This window comes from Eptatretus burgeri, chromosome 3 (genome assembly GCF_056783735.1).
Source record: "Eptatretus burgeri isolate ZD-2024b chromosome 3, Ebu_testis_v1, whole genome shotgun sequence".
NCBI classification, from domain to species: Eukaryota; Metazoa; Chordata; class Myxini; order Myxiniformes; family Myxinidae; genus Eptatretus; species Eptatretus burgeri.
In genome coordinates, this window is record NC_140963.1 from 88,605,057 (window position 1) to 88,626,354 (window position 21,298).

Genomic DNA, 21,298 nt, shown 5'->3' on the forward strand with positions numbered 1-21,298 from the left:
ATTGATAACAGATGTGGAATCAACTCAATCCACAAGATGATTATAAATCGTAGATATTACTACCCGACCAATTTTCTCATTTAAACTGCTCCAAATCGTGCCAATTCACACTACTTAGCATCAAGTACTTCAGACTGTAATTTGGTGTCATTAAATGTTGCTTCCCTTTCCTTCCTAAAGTCAAAGTATAAGTGCAAATTGACAGCCTCGCACTTTCTGTCCTCACTCACAGTACTCTACCCTGCACTTCCTCCCTCACAGTACTCTACCACTCCCTTCTTCATGGCATATGCTCATCCTTCCCTCACAGTGCACCATCTCAACCTGCCTTTCCAGCTGTGCCCTTCCCCTTCCTCCTCTTCCTCAAACCTCCCATACCACTTATAAAAATTGTAAATACTGTGCCATGCCTGCGCAATTTAATTCTGAGCAAATTTTTAATGACAGCCAAAAGGGATATGATAAAACGCAAGTGATCTGATGGAAAAGCAATTATTCAGCGCTGATGTCATGCGAATACATCGCAAGTTGCTGTCAAGTGGGTAGAGGTGATTTTCTGGAGAGACAGAGGTTTTTCAAAAAGATCGCAAAATAATTAGGGGCAGCTGGAGAATGAGAAACTAATTTTTGGTTCTGAAGTTGATTGTGACCATGTTTTTTAAACTCTTCATTGAGATGGGCAGAAAAAAAATAAATCTTTGTAATAACATCCAGTCTCTGAATAACATCCATTGTCTGTGTGTCAGCTTTGCATCTCTTCTCAAACCACTGGTTGCACAAAGTTGAAAAAGGTACCATTTTAATCGCCAAAGATCCAGGCAGTGCAAGGTTAAAAAAATTTTTTAAAAATCGATTCGGACAAAAACATTTTAACTATTCCCATTAATAAATGCCCAGACAAAGCAAGTATGAACTACACTTCATGTTTGACGATAAGTTGCGAGACGCTGCGGATTGACTATGCGAAGCAAGGTTCACTGTGATTGACTCCTAGCAAGTGACATTCAATACACCCTTAATTTACCTATTTCGCTGCAGACTCAGCCGACTGAGTAGACCTATGGCTTACCTGTTTAGCATTCCAATAACATTTCATAAATGTAAACAATTATTCCACAAAATAATTTTATTTTTGAGTGAAAATTGTTTTGGTGGTGGCCATGTCTCCATTACCAACAACAGTGGTATATCAATTAAATTATTATTATTACCGTTCCCCCATTCTTAGAATATTAATATTTTTTAAAATTAGAGATAGAAAACAAGGCAATAAAAATGGGCCTAGGGACCACAGGCTTGCGAGTAAAAAATAGTTTTCACACTCAGCTTTACAACTATACGCCTGATGTTGGCTTAGTGGTTAGGGTGGCAGCTTGGGATCCTAGGGTCCTGAGTTCAAGCCCTGTTGGCCGCTGAATTAATGGACTAGGGGGTTGACTCAGCCTATCATCCTTCTGAGGTGGGCGAAATGAGTACCAGTGTGTACTGGTAGAGGGGCACTGCATCAGTGACACAGTCGCGGTTCGAAGAAATGATAGCTATACCGGCAGCTAAGCTGCCATACACAAGAAGAAGAAGAAGCTTTACAACTTATACAGTCAAGAAAACACACAAAGATTATGATAAATTGTTGCTGATAAGCATTCTACACACTTTAAATTTTCATTTGAACAACAAAATCTCCTCCGAATCTGTATCTGGGCTCTGAGATACAACCCAAAAGTTCACATAAATCAACATGAGGCAAGAAGGAAGGTTGCAATCAATTTTATGAGGGTAGTTCAAGGTTGACGTCGATTATTTATTTTTGGAAAAAAAAAAACCTAAGGAGGTTGATAAAACTACAACTATTGTGGTTGTGTCTTGATGCAGTGTGTATATGTCTTTGGGATGGATAAGCAGCCATTTCAGGGTACATGGTTTGGTGTGTTCATCTTTTGGAAACAACGCTACAAAGATGTTCTTCAAGTGGTTGAAAGTGATGAAGCAACAGGTCTGCACTATTTGGGACATGAATTACAACTTCCCAACCCATCTACATAGAGTAGTGGTGGCCACATTTGCTGTGTGTGGGGGAGCATTATCATGCAATAAAGTCATGTGATGAGACGAGCACAAGGTCATCGTCTGCTTAGTGCTAATCTTACTTTATTGCACTTTAGATTTATGGTGTTCCTATGTTCAATAAATTATATAGGAATGTAAAACACCAGTGCCATAACCTTCCTGGCTGACTGCTGAACCTCAACGTATTTGTTAGCAAGGACCAATAATGTCTTTACTCCAAACTCGCTTTGACGATGCAGTGAAATGATGGACCCAGTTCTCATAATCATACTATATATAATTTGAGAGGTGTCTGTTTATGTGTGTCACTCCTTTGCACTCCTAAACGGCTGGATGGAACGAGTCGAAAACTGGTCGCTGTACTCGGGGGTTGCACGAGGTGACGAGGTGGTCGTAGGGTGTGGGGGAAGGGGAATTTATAATCCGAGGGGTTCAAAATGGGGGGGGGGGGAGGACCAAATTCTCTCTATGAAAATATGTAGGACATAGCACGGTTACCAGTGGGAGGGAGGGGGTATTACACATCATGGTAATTATGACAATTCTGGGAAAATTATTCCATCCATAATACTGGATGAATTCACCCGTCCATAATGATGGGTTCTTCGCTCGTCTTCCTCAAGTCTTGTCACTCTCTCTGGTAGCATTCCAGCATTGTTGCAATAGCCACATGAGTTGTCTTTTGATCAAACACGAGATCAATTTTGATGCTCCGAATTCTTCTGCAATTTCACAAATAACAATCCACCAATTCTCCAAAAATAGCTGTTTGACATGTTTAAGGAGAAAACGAGTTCGAATTGCGAACATACCCCATGGGAGTTCATTCGTACAACTCTCAGGTGAGCGATAGCACGGACGACAGATGGTTTTGAAATTTGGTAAGATTTTCATCGCATCAGAAAAAGAAACCAGAACACCTCACAAGAGTGAGGAAAGTTTCACATCATCATTTGCGACTTAATTTTGCCCAGCGCATTAAAAAAATTTTTTTAAACAAAACTGAGAAATAACAATTTTAAGAAAATGGGCCAAATGGGTCATTTCTCGGCCCAAAGGGCCATAATCACACATAATATACCTGTCCAGTTTGGTCCGGTTCCGTTAACGAACAACTGAGAAATAGCAATGAAAAAAATGGGCTGATAGGGCCTTTTGTCGGCACAAAGGGCCATAATCTGACTTTGGGCTGAGTTAATGCCTGCAGAGTGAACTCAAGAATATACCTGTCAAATTGGTCCGGTATTTTTTCACGAATAACCAAGAAATAGCAATTTTAAGAAAATGGGCCAAAAGGGCCGGAATCGCACTTTGGGCTCAGTTAATGCCTGGGAAATGGTCTCGAGAATATACCTTTCCAGTTTGGTCCGGTTCCGTTAACGAACAACTGAGAAATAGCAATTTAAAAAAATGGGCCGAGAGGGCCTTTTGTCGGCACAAAGGGCCATAATCTGACTTTGGGCTCAGTTAATGCCTGCAGAGTGACCTCAAGAATATACCTGTCAAATTGGTCCGGTATTTTTTCACGAATAACCAAGAAATAGCAATTTTAAGAAAATGGACCGAAAGGGCCGGAATCACACTTTGGGCTCAGTTAATGCCTGGGAAATGGTCTCGAGAATATACCTGTCAAGTTTGGTTCGGTTCCGTTAACGAACAACCGAGAAATAGCAATTTTTTTAAAAATGGGCCGAGAGGGCTGTTTGTTGGCCCAAAGGGCCATAATCTCACTTTGGGCTCAGTTAATGCCTGCAGAGTGACCTCAAGGACATACCTGTCAAATTTGGTCCAGTTTCTTTCATGAATTACCGAGAAATAGCAATTTTAAGAAAACGGACCGAAAGAGCCGTTTCTCGGCCAAAAGGGCTGTTTCTCGGCACAAATGGCCGGAATCGCACTTTGGGCTCAGTTAATGCCTGGGTATTTGGTCTCAAGAATATACCCGTCAAGTTGGGTTCGTTCCATTCACGAATAACCGAGAAATAACAATTTGAAGAAAATGGGCCGAAAGGGCCGGAATCGCACTTGGGGCTCAGTTAATGCCTGGGGAATGGTCTTCAGAATATACCTGTCAAGTTTGGTTCGGTTCCGTCCACTAATAACCGAGAAATAACAATTTTAAGAAAATGGGCCGATTGGCCCAAAGAGTCGCAATCGCACTTTGGGCCCAGTTAATGCCTGCGCATATATGTCTAGTATATGCCTGTCAATTTTCCTTAAATTATGTTCACGAATAATGGAGAAATAGACGTTCAAATGAACTGTACACAAGAAAAGAGAGAACGCGAGCAGTGCTCAGACCCCACAAGGTAAAAATTAAGATTAGAAGATAAAAATTAGGAATAGCTAAAATATTATCTCATCCATGTTGTTATATCGATGATATTTGTCTGGTAAACTATAATTTTTTTGAGAGGCAGCTTCATAAGATTTATCCAGATAGCCTGATTGCAAACAGGAGTGGGAATGATTGTACAGTTGCTGCATATCTGGATGTGTTGGTTAGAGTTGGACAGAATGGTTTTAGTACAAGTGTATATCATAAAGTTGATGATTTTAGTTTCCCTGTAGTCTTGTACACCTTTCCAGGTCGCAATGTACCAATTAAAATGGGTTCCAATGTCTTTTCATCTCAGCTATTTAGATTTGCAAGAATTTGTTCAGTCAAGGATGATTTTATGGAACGTGCTGAGAAGGTTTTTTTCCATCATGTTAAACAGAGGATATTTGGCTGATTGTTTGATCAGATCTTGGGAGAATGTCTTTCGACTCCATCGTCACCTTATTTAAGTTTGGTTTGTCTTCATGTAAACAAGTTCCTATTGCATTGCATTTGATATAATAATAATGAATTATATAAAATCTTTTAGTGAGGTAGATTCTTTAATTAATATCTTTGATTTTATATGTATATATATATATATATATATATATATATATATATATATATATATATATATATATATATATATATATGTGGTATTAAATAATGGAGGTATTTACATGAAAATACAAAAAAAAAATTATTTATAAAATACATTATAAATAAACACGAATATAATTTATTGGTGGTTGCTAAGATACACAACGCAGCATGTTAAAATCGGTTATTAATGACAGTTTGAATATTTGAATGACAGTTTGAGTCAATGGTTAGATGGAGGTGCAGTAATGGACATGCCTACAAGGTAAAGTGTTTATTGCTTAATATATTATCATATTTAGCTTTTTATAATTAAAGTTCATCATCTTACTAAAATTCACCATCTGTCCGTCTGTCTGTCTGTTCCCAGGTACCGCAAAAACAGCTGAACCGATCGCAACCATTATTTGGGTGTGTAATCCTGGGACCCCTTGGAGTAAAATAGGTGGAGGCATAAATATAATAACATGACCCCCATGACGGCTCCCGTAGGTAGCGGGTGCTTCTAGTATGGAGGAATACTTTAAATAAAAGTAATAATTAAATAAGTTTGAATAAGGATATTTGCATTGCTGTGTCGACTGACTGTCAGGACACAACTTTGAAGTTGTGGCTCAATTGATGTTGAGTAATCCACTGATGTGGACCTGCGACCAGTGTTATGGATCTGCCGTTTGGAGAGGTTCTGGGCTGAAAAGATCGAAACCTCGATGAAAAACGGTGCCCAGCTGATGATCCGGGCAGTTGGGAAATCAGTAAATTGTTTACAAGTTAAGGATATAACTTCAAATAAAATAACTTTTGTATTGTGTGTGTGTGTCAGTGTGTGTGTGTGTCAGTGTGTGTGTGTGTCAGTGTGTGTGTGTGTGTGTGTGTGTGTGTGTGTGCGTGTGTGTGTGTGTGTGTACGTGTGTGTGTGTGTGCGTCAGAGTGTGTGTGTGTGTGTGCGTCAGAGTGTGTGTGTGTGTGTGCGTCAGAGTGTGTGTGTGTGTGTGTGTGTGTGTGTGTGTGTGTGTGTGTGTGTGTGTGTGTGTGTGTGTGTGTGTGTGTGTGTGTGTGTGTTTTATGTCTGGCTATCTTTTTGGGACTACGGTGCAGTCATTGGTCTTTATTTTGAATTTGAGTGATAGTTGGTTGCAGGTTAGAATGCGAAAGATAAAATTTCCAACTTTTGAACAAACTACACCACTTAAACACACAATGTGACAGATGTGGATCACCCAATTGGGTGGATAAAAAAATTGTATGATTTTCAGTTGGTTTCATGTTCTCCTTCACAACAAACTTAATGATATTCCTCTGTTGCACTACGCATGTGACCTTCTTGCCGACAATCTTGGTTTTATTGAGAAAAATATAAATAAATTCCTTAACCAGCATTAATACCATTTCCTAAATATCTTTCTCAGAGGAAACAACATTGTACAAAATTTTAGTTTCCAATTGCTTTCAAAAAAGTATCAAATAAAACGCTCATCTGACAGGATGGTGCAGGCATTGCCTTGAATTTGGCGAGCCCACCTGCCTTTGGGCTTAGTCCATGTTTGATTCATGATCTCACGATAAACTAACGAATTAGTGCTTCACATGTCGGGCATTGCATCACAAAGTGTGCCATCCCTTTGATGAAGGTTAAGCTTGGTGTTCCATTTCCTAGCATTAATTGTTGGTGGACATTAAAGATTCCAGAGTCTTTCGTAAAGAGTAGGCATGTTTCTAGCTCTTCCACGTGCCTATACCTTGAAAAAAAAGTTGTGAGGTATTACCTGAACAAATTGCAAATTATTGCCCCCTTTAGTCGGTCAGGCCTGGTTGGCCAGTTCATGAAAGACATGGGCCAAAAATGTCCCACGGCTGACTCCACCCACAAGAATGTGGAAATAATTGGGTTTGTTAAAAAAAGTAGTTGAAGTAGTAGTAATAAATAAATAAATAAGTCCACATGAACTTTGAACCGCCCTGGGATATCAACCAAATAAGCCTTTTATAATCGTATCAATAAAAATCATGAAGTTTTAAAGTGAATTGTAATTTCACCTAAAACAATAAAATAAATCCACACATTTCTGTCGGTGAATTATTGAGGCAGATAACATGAGGAATGAAGGATATAATGATGTTTTATCCATGCAATACTCAATGACAGTCCTTATGTTTCCATCAAGGTCTCACCAGCAAGTATGGCCTTGTGAGCATGGAAGCACTGGCCTCGCACATGTAATGTACAGTCAGCCAAATGTCCAGTCTCCCACATTGCACCCATGTCCTCAGCTAAGTGGCAATCAGGAACACGGAATGCTGTACCACTCGTCTGTCCAGAGACATTGACAGAATCCTGTACCACACTCACCTGATCTCATCAAGGGAAGGGTAATGGGATGAGTGGGGAGGGAATAAAATAATCACACCATTGAATACAGCATAGAGAACAAAGATACAAGTAGAACAGACAGTGGAAAGAGGTGCAAATCGAAGGGCCTGGGGGCAAGAAGAGGAGCAAGCCAAAGGGCGCGGGGGAGAGAAGAGGCGCAAGCTGAAGGGCCCGGGGGCAAGAAGAGGCGCAAGCCGAAGGGCCCGGGGGCGAGAAGAGGCGCAAGCCGAAGGGCCCGGGGCGAGAAGAGGAGCAAGCCGAAGGGCCCGGGGCGAGAGGAGGAGCAAGCCGAAGGGCCCGGGGGCGAGAGGAGGAGCAAGCTGAAGGGCCCGGGGGCGAGAAGAGGAGCAAGCCGAAGGGCCCGGGGGCGAGAATAGGAGCAAGTCGAAGGGCCCGGGGGCTAGAAGAGGAGCAAGCCGAAGGGCCCGGGGGTGAGAAGAGGAGCCTGCCGAAGGACCCGGGGGCAGGAAGAGATGCAAGTCAAAGAGCCCGGGGGCAGGAAGAGTCATCGGCCAAAGGGCCCGGGGGTAGAAAGGAAGAGGTGCAAGCCGAAGGGCCCGGGGTCAGGAAGAGATCTCGAGTCCCACAAAATATTTTGGAAAAAAATAATGAACTCACCTAGAAATAACGTTTAAGTTGTTACACTGTATTGGTGGTGCATATGTAACTCCTGTTTACAATGTCTGACCACTTTATTAGGACGTGTATACCCTCCTACATTTTGTATTCCTCAGCTGAAATTGCAAATTGGATTGCTTTTCCAGAGGCTATTGCACTAAAGGATTTAAAAATAATTAGGTTGATCATGTGACGTTGCGTGTGATATCTGACGTCCCATAAATATGTGGGAGAAAAATAAATGCAAACAGCCAGTGAGAAATGAAGAAGGGGAAAGATGGTTTGCTGAACAACAAAGAAAGCTGTGTCAAACAGTGTGAGCCAGACTATTTGTGATAAAGGTCATGATGTGCCTGAATGATTGGACTGAAGCTTTTCACCCTGGCAGCATATTTGTTGGCTTTAAAGTCGGCTGAATATTTTCTATTGTTGCAGTTCTCTTCACTGAATGCATGCAGGTGCAAATATAAAAGCAAGACATCATATAGAAGGCCAAGAGAAGACAAAAAAATGCCAGTTGATCGTGCCCACCCACTTCCTTTTTTTCAAGTCGCCTCCTTTTTTTAATATTCGTTATTTTGTCAAACATCCTGGGGGGGGGGATAAATAAATCGCACCCATGTCTGAAGGAAGCTGTGTCGACTGCAGTGAAGCAGCTGTGCTACTTAAACAAAACTAGCCAGCAGGAAATCGAGTTACTTCCTCAACAGGCGGGATGACCTTACTGTCCTGATGCAAATAAACAACACATAAAACTAAACAAGAAAAACTAAACAACAAACGAGAAACGAATGGAACACGGTGAGTTAGAAAAGTTCCTCTTCTTCATTTTTGACGGAAAAATGGAAGGAAGGACATTCCAAATATTGAAGCAGTTTTCACCACTTAAAAATCCATATCTTCATGTACGACACTTGCACCATTCTTTGAATCGATGATTTCCCCAATGTTGATACTGAGTTTTTATAGCTTATTATTGAATCGATGATTTCCCCAATGTCGATACTAAGTTTTTATAGCTTATCATTTAATTAATAATTTCCACAATGTCGACACTGAGTTTTTAATAGCTTTTCATTGAATCGTTGATTTCCCCAATGTCGATACTGAGTTTTTATAGCTTATCATTGAATCGTTGATTTCTCCAATGTCGATAACTGAGTTTTTAATAGCTTTTCATTGAATCGTTGATTTCCCCAATGGCGATACTGAGTTTTTAATAGCTTATCATTGAATCGTTGATTTCCCCAATGTCGATACTGAGTTTTTAATAGCTTATCAATGAATCATTGATTTCCCCAATGTCGATACTGAGTTTTTAATAGCTTATCATTGAATCGTTGATTTCCCCAATGTCGATACTGAGTTTTTAATAGCTTATCAATGAATCATTGATTTCCCCAATGTCGATACTGAGTTTTTAATAGCTTATCATTGAATCATTGATTTCCCCAATGTCGATACTGAGTTTTTAATAGCTTATCATTGAATCATTGATTTCCCCAATGTCAACACTGAGTTTTTATAGCTTATCATCGAATCATTGATTTCCCGATGTTGATACTGAGTTTTTATATCTTATCATTGAATCGTTGATTTCCCAATGTCAATACTAAGTTTTTATAGCTTATCATTCAATCGTTGATTTCCCAATGTCAACACTAAGTTTTTATGGCTTATCATTGGATCATTGATTTCCCAATATCAATAATGAGTTTTTATAGCAATCAGAGATTGCAGACCCTCGCCAGGACTTCTTTTGAGTGATGTATTTTTATAGGTTTGAGGGTAAATCCAATATGGCTGCCAAACCATGTGACCTATGATATCATATGTGTGAACCTTTTGTTCCTCATGGACAGGCGGTCATATGTATAAAGTTTTGCCTTGATTTGTTCAACCACTTCAGAGAAGATTTTTGAAGGTTTTATTTTGATTTTTTTTTTTACATTATGGTTGCCGAATCACATGACCGATGACATTATGAATTTTTATTCTGTGGACCATATTATCCCAAGATGACCCTCAAAATTTTTCATACTGATCGGATGTGGCATTCTACATATGCAATTATGACGTCATAATCAGGGCCCCTCTGATGTTGTTTTTTTAAATATATATATATATATATATATATATATATATATATATATATATATATATATATATATATATATATATATATATATATCACAATCATTCCCCATGAGAAGTACTTGCTATGTGCCAAGTTTCAATTTTTTCCTTAGTGCGGTTTCAGAGATACAGATGTCCAAAGTTTTGCTGCTTTTCCAATGTGGCTGCCACACCACTTGATCTTTGATGTCATAATTATCAATGACACATTCTACATGGGTAGTCGCACCAATAGTGAAAATTTAGTTTCAATCCGACAAGCGGTTCTGGAGAAAAAACACGAAAGTTCTGTGAGGACAAACAGATAAACAAACGGAGCCAAATGCAATACCCCCTCCTTTGGCGAGGGTAATAAATAAAAAGGGCTTCCTCTTTCCTTTTAAAAAAAATATCTGGAGGATCAACTGGTATATTTTTTTTTATTTGGCCGAATATCGGATTCATCAGACCCGGTATCTGGTGTGTCATCAAGAAATCTGCATGATGACAAAAAAAAAAATTAGGGAGAATTCCAACAAATTGGTCTAGTACATGTCGGAACCCCTTATCCCACAACGCAAAAAACGAAAAGACCCGAAAACCGGCAAAATTTTGAAAACCCAGTCCTAAAATTTTTAATCCTTTCATTGCGCAAGCCTTCTGAAAAGCGAATCGCCCCGTGCGCAATAATTGCTTGGAAAAACCTAGTGCCACAGAAGTGACGCTGTGCAGTGCAACGACCAAAGACAAACCCGGGAAGTGGCATGTACATCCGATTCACCATCATCACATTGTGCTCTATAGTTTTGTGTGCACAATTGTGTTTGTGCAATACCCCCTGTATCGCAATCATGTCTAAAAGGCTTTCAACATCTGGACAAGCTAGTGGTGCTTTGAATAGGAAGCATTTTTAGCTCAGTATTAAACAAAGAGTGGCATTGTTGTGTAAGCATGACATGGGAGTTTTGGTGAAATGTCTGAGCGAGGAGTATGGCGTTGGTACATCGACAGTCTACGATCTAAAGAAACAAAAGGAGCAGACATTACAATTTTATGGTGGGAGTGATGTACCAAAGCCAATGGACAAAAGTAAAATGTTACATCAGCCGAAGACCGCTGACGTCGATAATGTCTTCATCGAGTGGATCAGGCAGTGCCGTTTGTAGAATTTTTCCCTTGGATCGTGCAATAATAATGACACAAGCAAAAAACTTTCACTACAAATTAGGCCCAATGTCGTGTGAATATTCGTCTGGGTAGTTCCAGGAATTCCGGAACAGTCATGGCCTATGTTTGCTTAAGGTCTGTGGTGAAAAAGCCTCAACTGAACTGGAAGCTGCAGATGCCGACATAAAATAATTTATAAGGCTGGTGGAGGAAGATCGCTTATTGCCTGAACAAATCTGTAAGATTCCATAAGAGCCGGAAGCATCGAGCATTCACTGGAATGGTCTTTCTGGTGGTTTGAAGGAGTATCAAGCGAGTGTGGATAACAACGGCCTTGTTTGTTGCTTGGTTTGAAAATCACTTTATGCACGAAGCAAGGGCACGCTTTCACGCTGCGGGTTTGTCGGATGACGCCAAGGTTTATTTGCTCCTGGATAATTAATTGTTCAGCACACCCGAACGCCGATGTGCTTGTGAAAGACAATTGTGAGCTGTAATTACTGTAGCAATGGAGTAATGGAGTAATCTCTTGCCAGATAAGCCAACAAAGGAGGAGCATTTGGTAAGTGAATATAAATACACTTATATTTTTTAATTTATCTTCCCCAAAATTATTGCAAATGAATGTGAAAGTATCTGTATCATAAGTGCAGTGTTGTTTTTGATAGGTATAGGAACCCAAAATCCAGCAAATCCCCAAACTGGCAAGCCTAATTGCCCATGCTTGCCGGAAAAGGGGTCCCCTAAATGTATTGCCCCTAAAATCTACCAGGACAGTCCCTCTCCAGCCTCCACCAAACATTCCCCTTTTCAAAGTAAAATGTGAAACAAATATCATAATCTTCATGCAAAGTGCTTATACCTCACAGCACAAAATAAACAGACCAACAAAGCTCAATTAATTTTTCAACAAGCAGTAATTAATTGATTATGTGCTTGCTCATGTCAAACAATGAATACATCATGGAAGTAAAATATTTAATGCATTTTCAAAATCACAATTTCATTGGACTCAGCTGGACTCAGCATTATAGCATCACAATTTAAGTCGACAAGTCCTGATTCAAAGTCAAGCAACATTGGGACTCAAGTAAGATTGAAGCTCTGAACTTGTATCACATGGGTTGATGGAGTTATCAAGTCACCATGTTTACAATCAATGTGACAATCAATGTGCCAGCGATATAACAGAACACTCATGTACGAGGGTGAGCATTGGTTTCAATTGGTGGATATGGTAGACAGTTTATTGTGTTGATTGAAAGTTGATAAGGTTATGTTTACTGCAGTGAGAAATGAGGTGTAGCTGACGTTTAAGCATTAGTCTTTTTAGTAAAAGAAAAAAGAAAAGGAAAAAAAGCGGGTCGGAGATGCAAATAGTCACTTTTAAATGCAGATTTTTAATGCTTTTATGACATATCTAATATCCACATTAACAAAAGAAAATTTATTTTCATGCAAAATAAAACAAATCTGTGCAGACTGAATATTTTCAGCAACTCATCTCCTTAAAATGTATGTTACGTGTACAAAACACCATGCCACACAATAACTCGTAAGTCAGTCATTTTGATGACAGCAGAGGCTTACATCTCGCACAATAAATGATGGGGATAGAAATTGGAAAAAAAAAATGCTACGGAATCTATCTTCTCGTCCTATAACTGGTCAGAATGAAGCCTTTTGCAACAAAACTATCAAAGTGTGATGCAATGCCGAATATTTTAACAATCAAGAGTGAGAGTCACATTCCAGGTGGCTCTGACAGTGTAATCGTCCAAACACTATAATCCTATGCATATAGAAAACACAACTTTGAATACCGTCCTGGAATAACTTTTTCAGCATTAAATGATGCTTCATAGTCAAGAGGCCTCAGTTACAAATTATTGTATGGTATAGTATTTTCCAGCTTCATTGACAGCACTGCAAGGTGAATAAAGTGTTGCAATAAATGTCCCCATATGTTAGCACAGTCAAAGCTCTTCCATGAGCTTTGAGCAATTTACAAAGTAAAATAAATGAATGAAGGGTGATTCACCAAAATGCCACATGTTTGAATCCACTAAGTTCCACACCTCACAGAAGAGTGTTAACTTGTCATCTGGAAGCAGGCCGTTTGCTTCATCCAGCAAGAAATCTCTGCGAATAAACTTCTTAAAGCCCCAATCCTTTCCTTGGACAAAACGGTATGCTCGTTGGCTCTCTAGTGGATAGGGCATGAGAGTTTAGCAGAAGATAAACTTGTACATTTACAAGTGAGATCCAAGATCATTCCAATGAACAGTTTACCAAGAGTAAGAGAAAGGCATTCCCAAGTTATTATGCAATCTAAAAAACATCTGGAACATGTGATATGTTCTTCAAATTTTCCCAAAGCAGGTGTCCAACTTAAATGTTGCATTTCCACCTCTGTCTTTTTGGCAAAACAGTCAAATATCTTGGCTACTATGATTTTCAAATTTGGCTTGGGCTTCAAGGACCGCCACTGCTTTGGTGTATCCAAATCGCTGTGCCAAAACAGGTCGCAAGCCCCAATCCCTACCCATTTATTCACGCATGCCGGAGGAACAATCGGCTCACAAAATGGTTTTGTTGGGCAGCACAAGAGCTGCAGCTCCCCAGGGTACAGCAGTCGTGGCCCTTTATTTCACAGGCTTTGACTCGACTAATAGGCTTCCATCCCAGTGGTGCAAGCATCAAAAGCGAGGGAAATTGTGTTTCCAGTACAAGTGTTATCAGCTGAGCATTTTTTTTTAATCAAATGCACATAGCACTCACTAATACTTGACCAATTGTGGCATTACCAGTCAGGGTTTAAAGTTGAGAACAAGCACACAAGTCCCTTCCCCACAATTGTGCAGGTAAAAGCTGAAAAGGGTAAATGATAAAAAGGATAAAATGCTGTCAATCTCACAAAATGTGCACGAATGTGCAAATAAAGGAAAAAAAAAGTTTCATTTTCACTTGTATGCGCTTTCATTTATATTGACTCGATAAACTGTTAGCAAATTCAGTCCATTTATCTGTTGTCCAAGGTATCCACTTGCAGGTAAAAGCCCATGCAGAATCTCCAAGTAGACCACTTATGGGATTAAAGCAAGGATATTTATGCAAAAAAAAAAGGGATGGCATGTGGTCTCAAACTAAAGTTTGAGTTTCCAAGATATCATGGAGTATGGGATGGCATGGAAAAAAAATGGCCGCCCCATCAAATGTGCACAAAATAATATGCTGAAAAGCTTCTCAAGAGTGGTCACAAGCCTTTAAAAGCATACCTTTTATTCTCGAGCGTTTTCAGTACCAACAAGTCTGATAAAGACGCCAGAATACATTGCTAAAATACTAAATTGGGAGATCACAAAATTCGCCAAATATATAATCACCAAATTGTACTTCTTCTTTCCCTCATCAATTTCAGTAGACAGTCGAGCACAATAATGACTGAAGCGATTAAAATTATTCTAATAAGAGGAAGCGACATTGTCTCTTGGGTATAGCAACCGTTCCATAACAATTGGTTTATAATTGGATGAAATAAAATAATATGACCACAATACACCACAAACTGTTGAACTCCATTTACACGTGTGCAGACTGGACACTGTTGTAAAATCTCTGCCGTAAAAAAATCTCTGCCTTGAATTAGAAGTCACGACAAAATGGATAAGTTACAATGGAAAATGGTCCAGAATAAACACAATCATATTAAAAAAACAAAAAAAAAGAAAGCAGCCTCTCGTGCGAAATACAGGGCTGACTCGGAGCGAAAGACAGCTTCTGGGGTAGCCTCCCATGCTCGTTATAACGCACACCCTCATAGGGAAATGGCAGGAGCTCACATATATTATGCTACGTGTGTGTGTGTGTGTGTGTGTGTGTGTGTGTGTGTGTGTGTGTGTGTGTGTGTGTGTGTGTGTGTGTGTGTGTGTGTGTGTGTGTGTGTGTCTGTGTGTGTGTCTGTGTGTTTTAACATAATACCTCTTTTGTAACATACTCCCTATATATGTATTTTACATATTATTAACCCCTGCATGTTCCGTACAATGTAATGGCAATGCAACAGCATAATTGATGCATCCACATAAACCTATTACTGATGTTATTTCATGCACATTTTAATTGGAATATAACACATGCACAATCTGAAGAACTTCAAAACATGATTTTGATATGACTATTGAACCACAGTTTCCACATGATATTATAAACAACTATCCATAATTATTTTCACCTGCCCAACAACCAACAGAAACAAGTGAGGAAAAAAAAAGTCAAGATGGAATTCCGAAAAAAAAAAAATACAACCAAGCTCTACCATGAAGGAAGCAAAGGAATAATCTTCCTCAACCTCTCATTCTTACCCACATCCTTGGTTTGTCTGCCTCCCTCTATATTGTCCCTGAACCCTGCTTTTAGTGTGCATTTCCCCCTCTCTTTCTGTTGTTCCTTTTGTTCTGTTGCATCCTGATCCATTCCGTGTTCTAGCTCCACCACAAGCCTCGACTTTGTATCCAAAAATAAACCCATACAATACGAACGCAGGCTTTGTTGGGCCTAATGGTCCCCCCTCCTGTATTGAAATTCCTTGTAAGGGAATTTGTACAAACACACCATTGCAGATTCAAACTTGGTTGATCACTTGATGTGGAATGATCCGAGTTTAACAATTAAGCAGTACACATTTAAAAAGCTTGCCAGAAGTATGACAAAGGTAAATATCTGGTATATAAAAAAAAGAAAAAGGCATGAAGGTGCATGCTTCTTGAGCAGGTGCCAAAAGCAGACAGCGATGCATTGTCAAATAGGGATCAGCCAGACCATATTTTATCATGAGCTAGAGCTGTGGTTGAAATGTTGAGCTGAAGCTTTGCTCCATCAACAATTTCACATAACAAGTTCAAAATAAAATAACAAAATAAAACAAGCAAAAGCAATAACTTCATCAACTCTTCCTCTCTACGGAACATCATATGAACAGTTACAGTGTTGAAAAAAAGTTTGTGAACCCTTTAGAATTTTCTGCATAAATTTGGCCTAAAATGTGATCAAATCTTCATCAAAGTCCAAATAATAGATAAAGATAAGCTGATTAAACAAATAGCACACACACACAAAAAAAAAAAAAATCTACTTTTTTATTTATTTCTTGAGCAAAATGATCCAACATTAATTTTCTTTGTCGGAAAAAGTATGTGAGCCTTTACATTCAGTAACTGGTGGCACTTCCTTGAGTAGCAATAACTTCCAACCAAACGTTTCCTGTAACTCTTGATTAGTCCTGCTCATCGGCTTGGAGGAATTTTGGCTCATTCCTCCTTACAGAACAGCTTCATCTCAGAGATATTTGTGGGCTTTCTTGCATGAACTGGTCGCTACAGGTTCTGCCACAACATTTCAATTGGGTTAAAGTCTGGACTTTGACCTGGCCGTTCCAAAATGCAAAATATTTTCTGCTTCAGCCATTCTGGTGTCGATTTACTTGTGTGTTTACTGTTTAGGACCATTGTCTTGCTGCATGATCCACTTTATGTAAGCTTCAGCTCATGGACGGATGTCCTGAGATTCTCCTGTAGAATTTGCTGGTACTATCTAGAATTCAGGGTTCTGTCAATGATGGCAAGCCATCAAAGTCCTGAGCCAGCAAAGCAGCTCCAAACCATGATACTTCCACCACCATGCTTCACAGTTGGGATGAGGTTTTTATGTTGGAATGCAGTGTTTGGTTTTCGCGAAACATAATTCGTTTCTCATTTAAGCTAAAACGTTCCACTTTTGACTCATCTGTCCACAGAAAATTCTTCCAAGAGCCTTCTGGATCATCCAGGTGGTCTTTAGCAAACTTGAGATGGATGGCAATGTTCTTCTTGGAGAGCAATGGTTTTCTTCTTGCTATCCACCCATGTACACCATTCTTGTTCAGTGTTTTCCTAATGGTGGAATCATGAACACTGACATTAGCCAATGCAAGAAAGGCCTGCAGACTCTTAGAGGTTACCCTGGGGTTCTTTGTGACATCCTGGATGACTGTACACCTTGCTCTTGGAGTGATTTTCGTTGGATGACCGCTCCTGGAAAGAGTAACAATGATGAAATTTCCATTTGTACACTATCTGCCCGACAGTGGATTGGTGGACCCCAACATCGTTAGAAATGGTCTTGTAACCATTTCCAGAACAATGAGCATCAACAACTCTTTTCCTAAGGTCTTCAGAAATCGTTTAATCGGGGCATGACATGCTTCCTTAAATCTGTGTGGTGAAGACCAGACTCTGACGAACTAAGTTTATGTTTTTCATATAGGGCAGGGCCACCCAAACTCACTCCTGATTGTAATCCCATTGATTGAAACACTTGACTGTAATTACCCCCTCAATTGAGCTGATTAACTGAGAGGTTCACATACTTTTTCTGAAAAATAAATTGAATGTTGGATCATTTTGCTCAATATATAAATTAAAAAGTAGATTTTTGTGTGTGATATTTGTTTAAACAGGTTTTATTTATCTATTATTAGGACTTCGGATTAAAATGATAATAAACAGATCCCGACAACAACAAACCAATCAGCCTTCTCACAATCATCAGCAAAGTTATGGAATCCATCATCACTTCTGACACAAAATCCTTCCTGTTCTCCAATGGCTTGATTTCCGATCATCAATTTGGATTCAGACCAGATCAATCTACCCTGTATATGCTGCTTCTGCTCTCCCAACAATGGATGGAGATCCTCAATGCCAGACATTAAATCAGAGCCATCTCCCAAGACTTACCACATGCTTTTGATATGGTCTGGCACCCTGACCTGCTCAACAAACTCCCTTCCTACGGTATTCAAGGACATCTCCACTCATTGCTCACAGACTTCCTCTCTTGTCGCAGGCACCTTGTGGCCCTTAATGGAGTTCTCTCATCCCTTCTTCCTGTTCAGGCTGGAGTTCCTCAAGGCACCGTTTTGGGCCCTGGTCTTTTTCTGGTTTTCATCAATGATCTCTCTGACTCCCTGGAAAATCCTGTTCATCTCTTTGCTGATGACTCCATCCTCTGCCGTACCATCCGTCATCCCTCAGATTGGCAAGCAGAAGCCTCTTCACTCTCTGCAGATCTGGATAAAATCAAATGATGGTCAACACATGGAACATGCCTTTCAATCCTGACAAATCTCACACTCTCACTATGTTTCTCTGACAGGACTGTCTGCAACCCCCCCCCCCCCCCAATCTACTTTCTCAACAATCCTCTTGAAGAAGTCCTTACATTCAAGCTTCTGGGTCTCACCATCTGCCATGATCTTTCCTTTGAAAGCCACATTTCCAGGCTGGTCTCCAAAGCCAGTCGCCGTCTGGGCATCCTCCATCGTGCAAAGTCCTTCCTTGGCACACCTGAGCTCCTGACCACATATAACTCCTGACTCCTGACCACTCTCTGAAGGATCTAAATGGGGATGAAGGGGTCGACGAGTTATAAAAGGTGCAAAGGTCTAAGGGGTTGAAAGGGTCTTCGGAGTGTGAAGGATATTAGGGGTTTGCACAAAAAAGGTAGTCAAAAATGATTTCTGTTGAGCTTCTTTCTCCATTTATGTGGCTAAATACATAGACCATGAACTATACCATTTCAGTGGCCATGAACTCCACCATCTTGTCAACGATAACTCCCTACTCACAGTAATAGCTGAGATTACCCTGACAAACACAGACCATCTGTCTCTTTATATGTACTAGCATATAAGACATCGATCCCTTCGCTGACGGAAATACTAATCTTTGCGTAGTTGCTGACGATTACAGCATGCATTTCTGTGCTGGCCAACATCATGACACTGTCTCTGGGAGTGGTGCTCCTCAATTTCCTCTTCTCTTGCAGAGGCATGACGCTGCAGGTCTTGGTCAACTTGTTGAGAGCAGTGCTCCAGGATTCTTGTGAGATCCTGCCCTCCATGCGGGGATAACCAGCATCGCAACTTGGCATTTGCAGTTTCGGCACATGTGCCCATGTACCCATACACAAACCTACCTTCCTATATTATTATATTTTTTGTTTTGGCATCAAAAACTTTCCTGGGAGTTCACTGAATCCACCATCATTAATGTCATTGAAATCCGTTCTCAAGTTGTAGGACGACAACCAAACATACAGAAACGGCTCCTTCTATAATACAGATGCACAGGATATAGCTATCAAAACAAAATCAAAACTAGAAAGCATCTCGAAATGCAAAGCCCGTTCACATTCGCTTTGTATTCGAACTTCTCCTTCTTCTTCTTCATGTTAAGCATGATAAAAACAGTCAAAACTAGAGAGGGGAGCACTCGGGAGAGTGCAAAACCTCCGCCGCCAATACTGCTGGGTCACTCAAGTGAACCTTATATCTTATTCATTAAATATGTCAACAGTGCTGAGTTATAGTTCTTTTCTCCAACATTTTGGCGGGGGGGGGGCGGGGAATCACTTAAAACATGTAGAAATGCAAAAAAAAAGAAATCGAAATTTTGTTGAAAAAAAAAAAGTTGCAAAATTTTTTTTTTCTCTAACAATTATTTTTTTGGGGGGGGGTTGGAAATCACTTAAAATATGTAGAAATGAAAAAAAACATTTTTTTCTCTAACAATTTTTTGGGGGAGGGGGTTGGAAATCACTTAAAACATGTAGAAATGAAAAAAAAACAATTTTTTCTCTAAATTTTTTTTGGGGGGGGGGGTTGAAAATCACTTAAAACATGTAGAAATGAAAAAAAAACAATTTTTTCTCTAACAATTTTTTTTTTGGGGGGGTTGAAAATCACTTAAAACATGTAGAAATGAAAAAACAATTTTTTCTCTAAATTTTTTTTTGGGGGGGTTGCAAATCACAAAACATAGAAATGCAAAAAAAAAAATTTCTCTAAATTTTTTTTTGGGGGGGGTAACAATTTTTTGGGAGGGTTGGAAATCACTTAAAACATGTAGAAATGCAAAAAAAATTCTCTATTTTTTTTGGGGGGGTAACAATTTTTTTTGGGGGGGGGGTTGGAAATCACTTAAAACATGCAGAAATGCAAAGAAAAAAAATTCTCGAACAATTTTTTGGGGGGGGGGGGACCAAGTCCAAAATTTAATGCCATGATCCTTGGACCATACCTAACCCCCCCCACCAAGTTTCGTCGAAATCTGTTGAGGAGTTTTTCCGTAATACTGTTCACAAACAAACAAACAGAAAGGGGTGAAAACAGTAACCTCCATCCATCTTCGAAGATGGCAGAGGTTGAAGATACAAAAACATTGACAATTTAAGGCGACCTCGACCTTTTGACATCAAAAGTAATAGGCTTTAGTGACCCAATGTGCAAACCCTGCTAAAATTTCAAGTCAGATGGAAATTTACAATTCGTGATCTTGACCTTTAATCTTTTGAGCTTCTTGACAGAACACAGGTTACACTCAATGAATTGTGTCATATTGGGTCACTGACATATTGACATGACTGATATTTTAAAGACCTTGAACTTTAACCTGTTGATCTAAAAAAAAAATTTGCTTCTAGCTTTTGATTGGTGAACAAATTCAGTGACCCAATATGCAAATTCTTAAAATTTCAGGTCGATTGGATGAAAATTGACGATTTTATGTGACATTGACCTTTGACCAAATTATGAATTTGCCTTCTCCATATTCTCAGAATAAAGCTTTGTTGAAAATTTGATGACAAAAGCTCAAATGGTAAAAAAAGTTACGGCCTTAACACACACGCACGCAGTGATTGCAAAACCCCGGGGGAGGGGCTAACTAAAACGGCACTCAGAAGAGTGCAAACCTCCGTCAGGCTGAACAGTTTACGTTTTGTATCCCACCGATGGCTGTATCTGTATCCGGACCTGAACCAAAATCTAATACGCTTGTTCTGGTCACCTACCCAAATCATCCATCTCGTTTTGTCACAACTTGTCCACAACGCTTTCAAATATCATGCAACATATCGTTTTTGGCCCCATTTCTCATGGGTGAAGAATTACTTTGAATTTTTTTAAAATGATCAGATTTGAATCTTCAACAAAATCG

General features: G+C 39.6%; 1 protein-coding gene across 4 annotated transcripts in view; it reads right to left on the reverse strand.

Moving 5' to 3' along the window:
* Window positions 1-21,298, reverse strand: part of LOC147030400 (speckle-type POZ protein-like) — a 126,266-nt gene that overhangs the window by 20,599 nt on the left and 84,369 nt on the right. For 3 of the 4 annotated variants that reach the window (XR_015056344.1, XM_085874416.1, XM_085874418.1), the window contains exons 6-7: window positions 13,340-13,467; window positions 7,163-7,340 (exon numbers count right to left, since the gene is read on the reverse strand). Coding sequence is in view for 3 of the 4 variants with exons in the window: in XM_085874416.1 (XP_085730542.1) it covers window positions 7,163-7,340; window positions 13,340-13,467 (306 nt within the window). In the remaining variant the exon portion in view is untranslated. The remainder of the gene's footprint in view (window positions 1-7,162; window positions 7,341-13,339; window positions 13,468-21,298) is intronic. The other variant, XM_085874417.1, reaches the window with a different exon arrangement.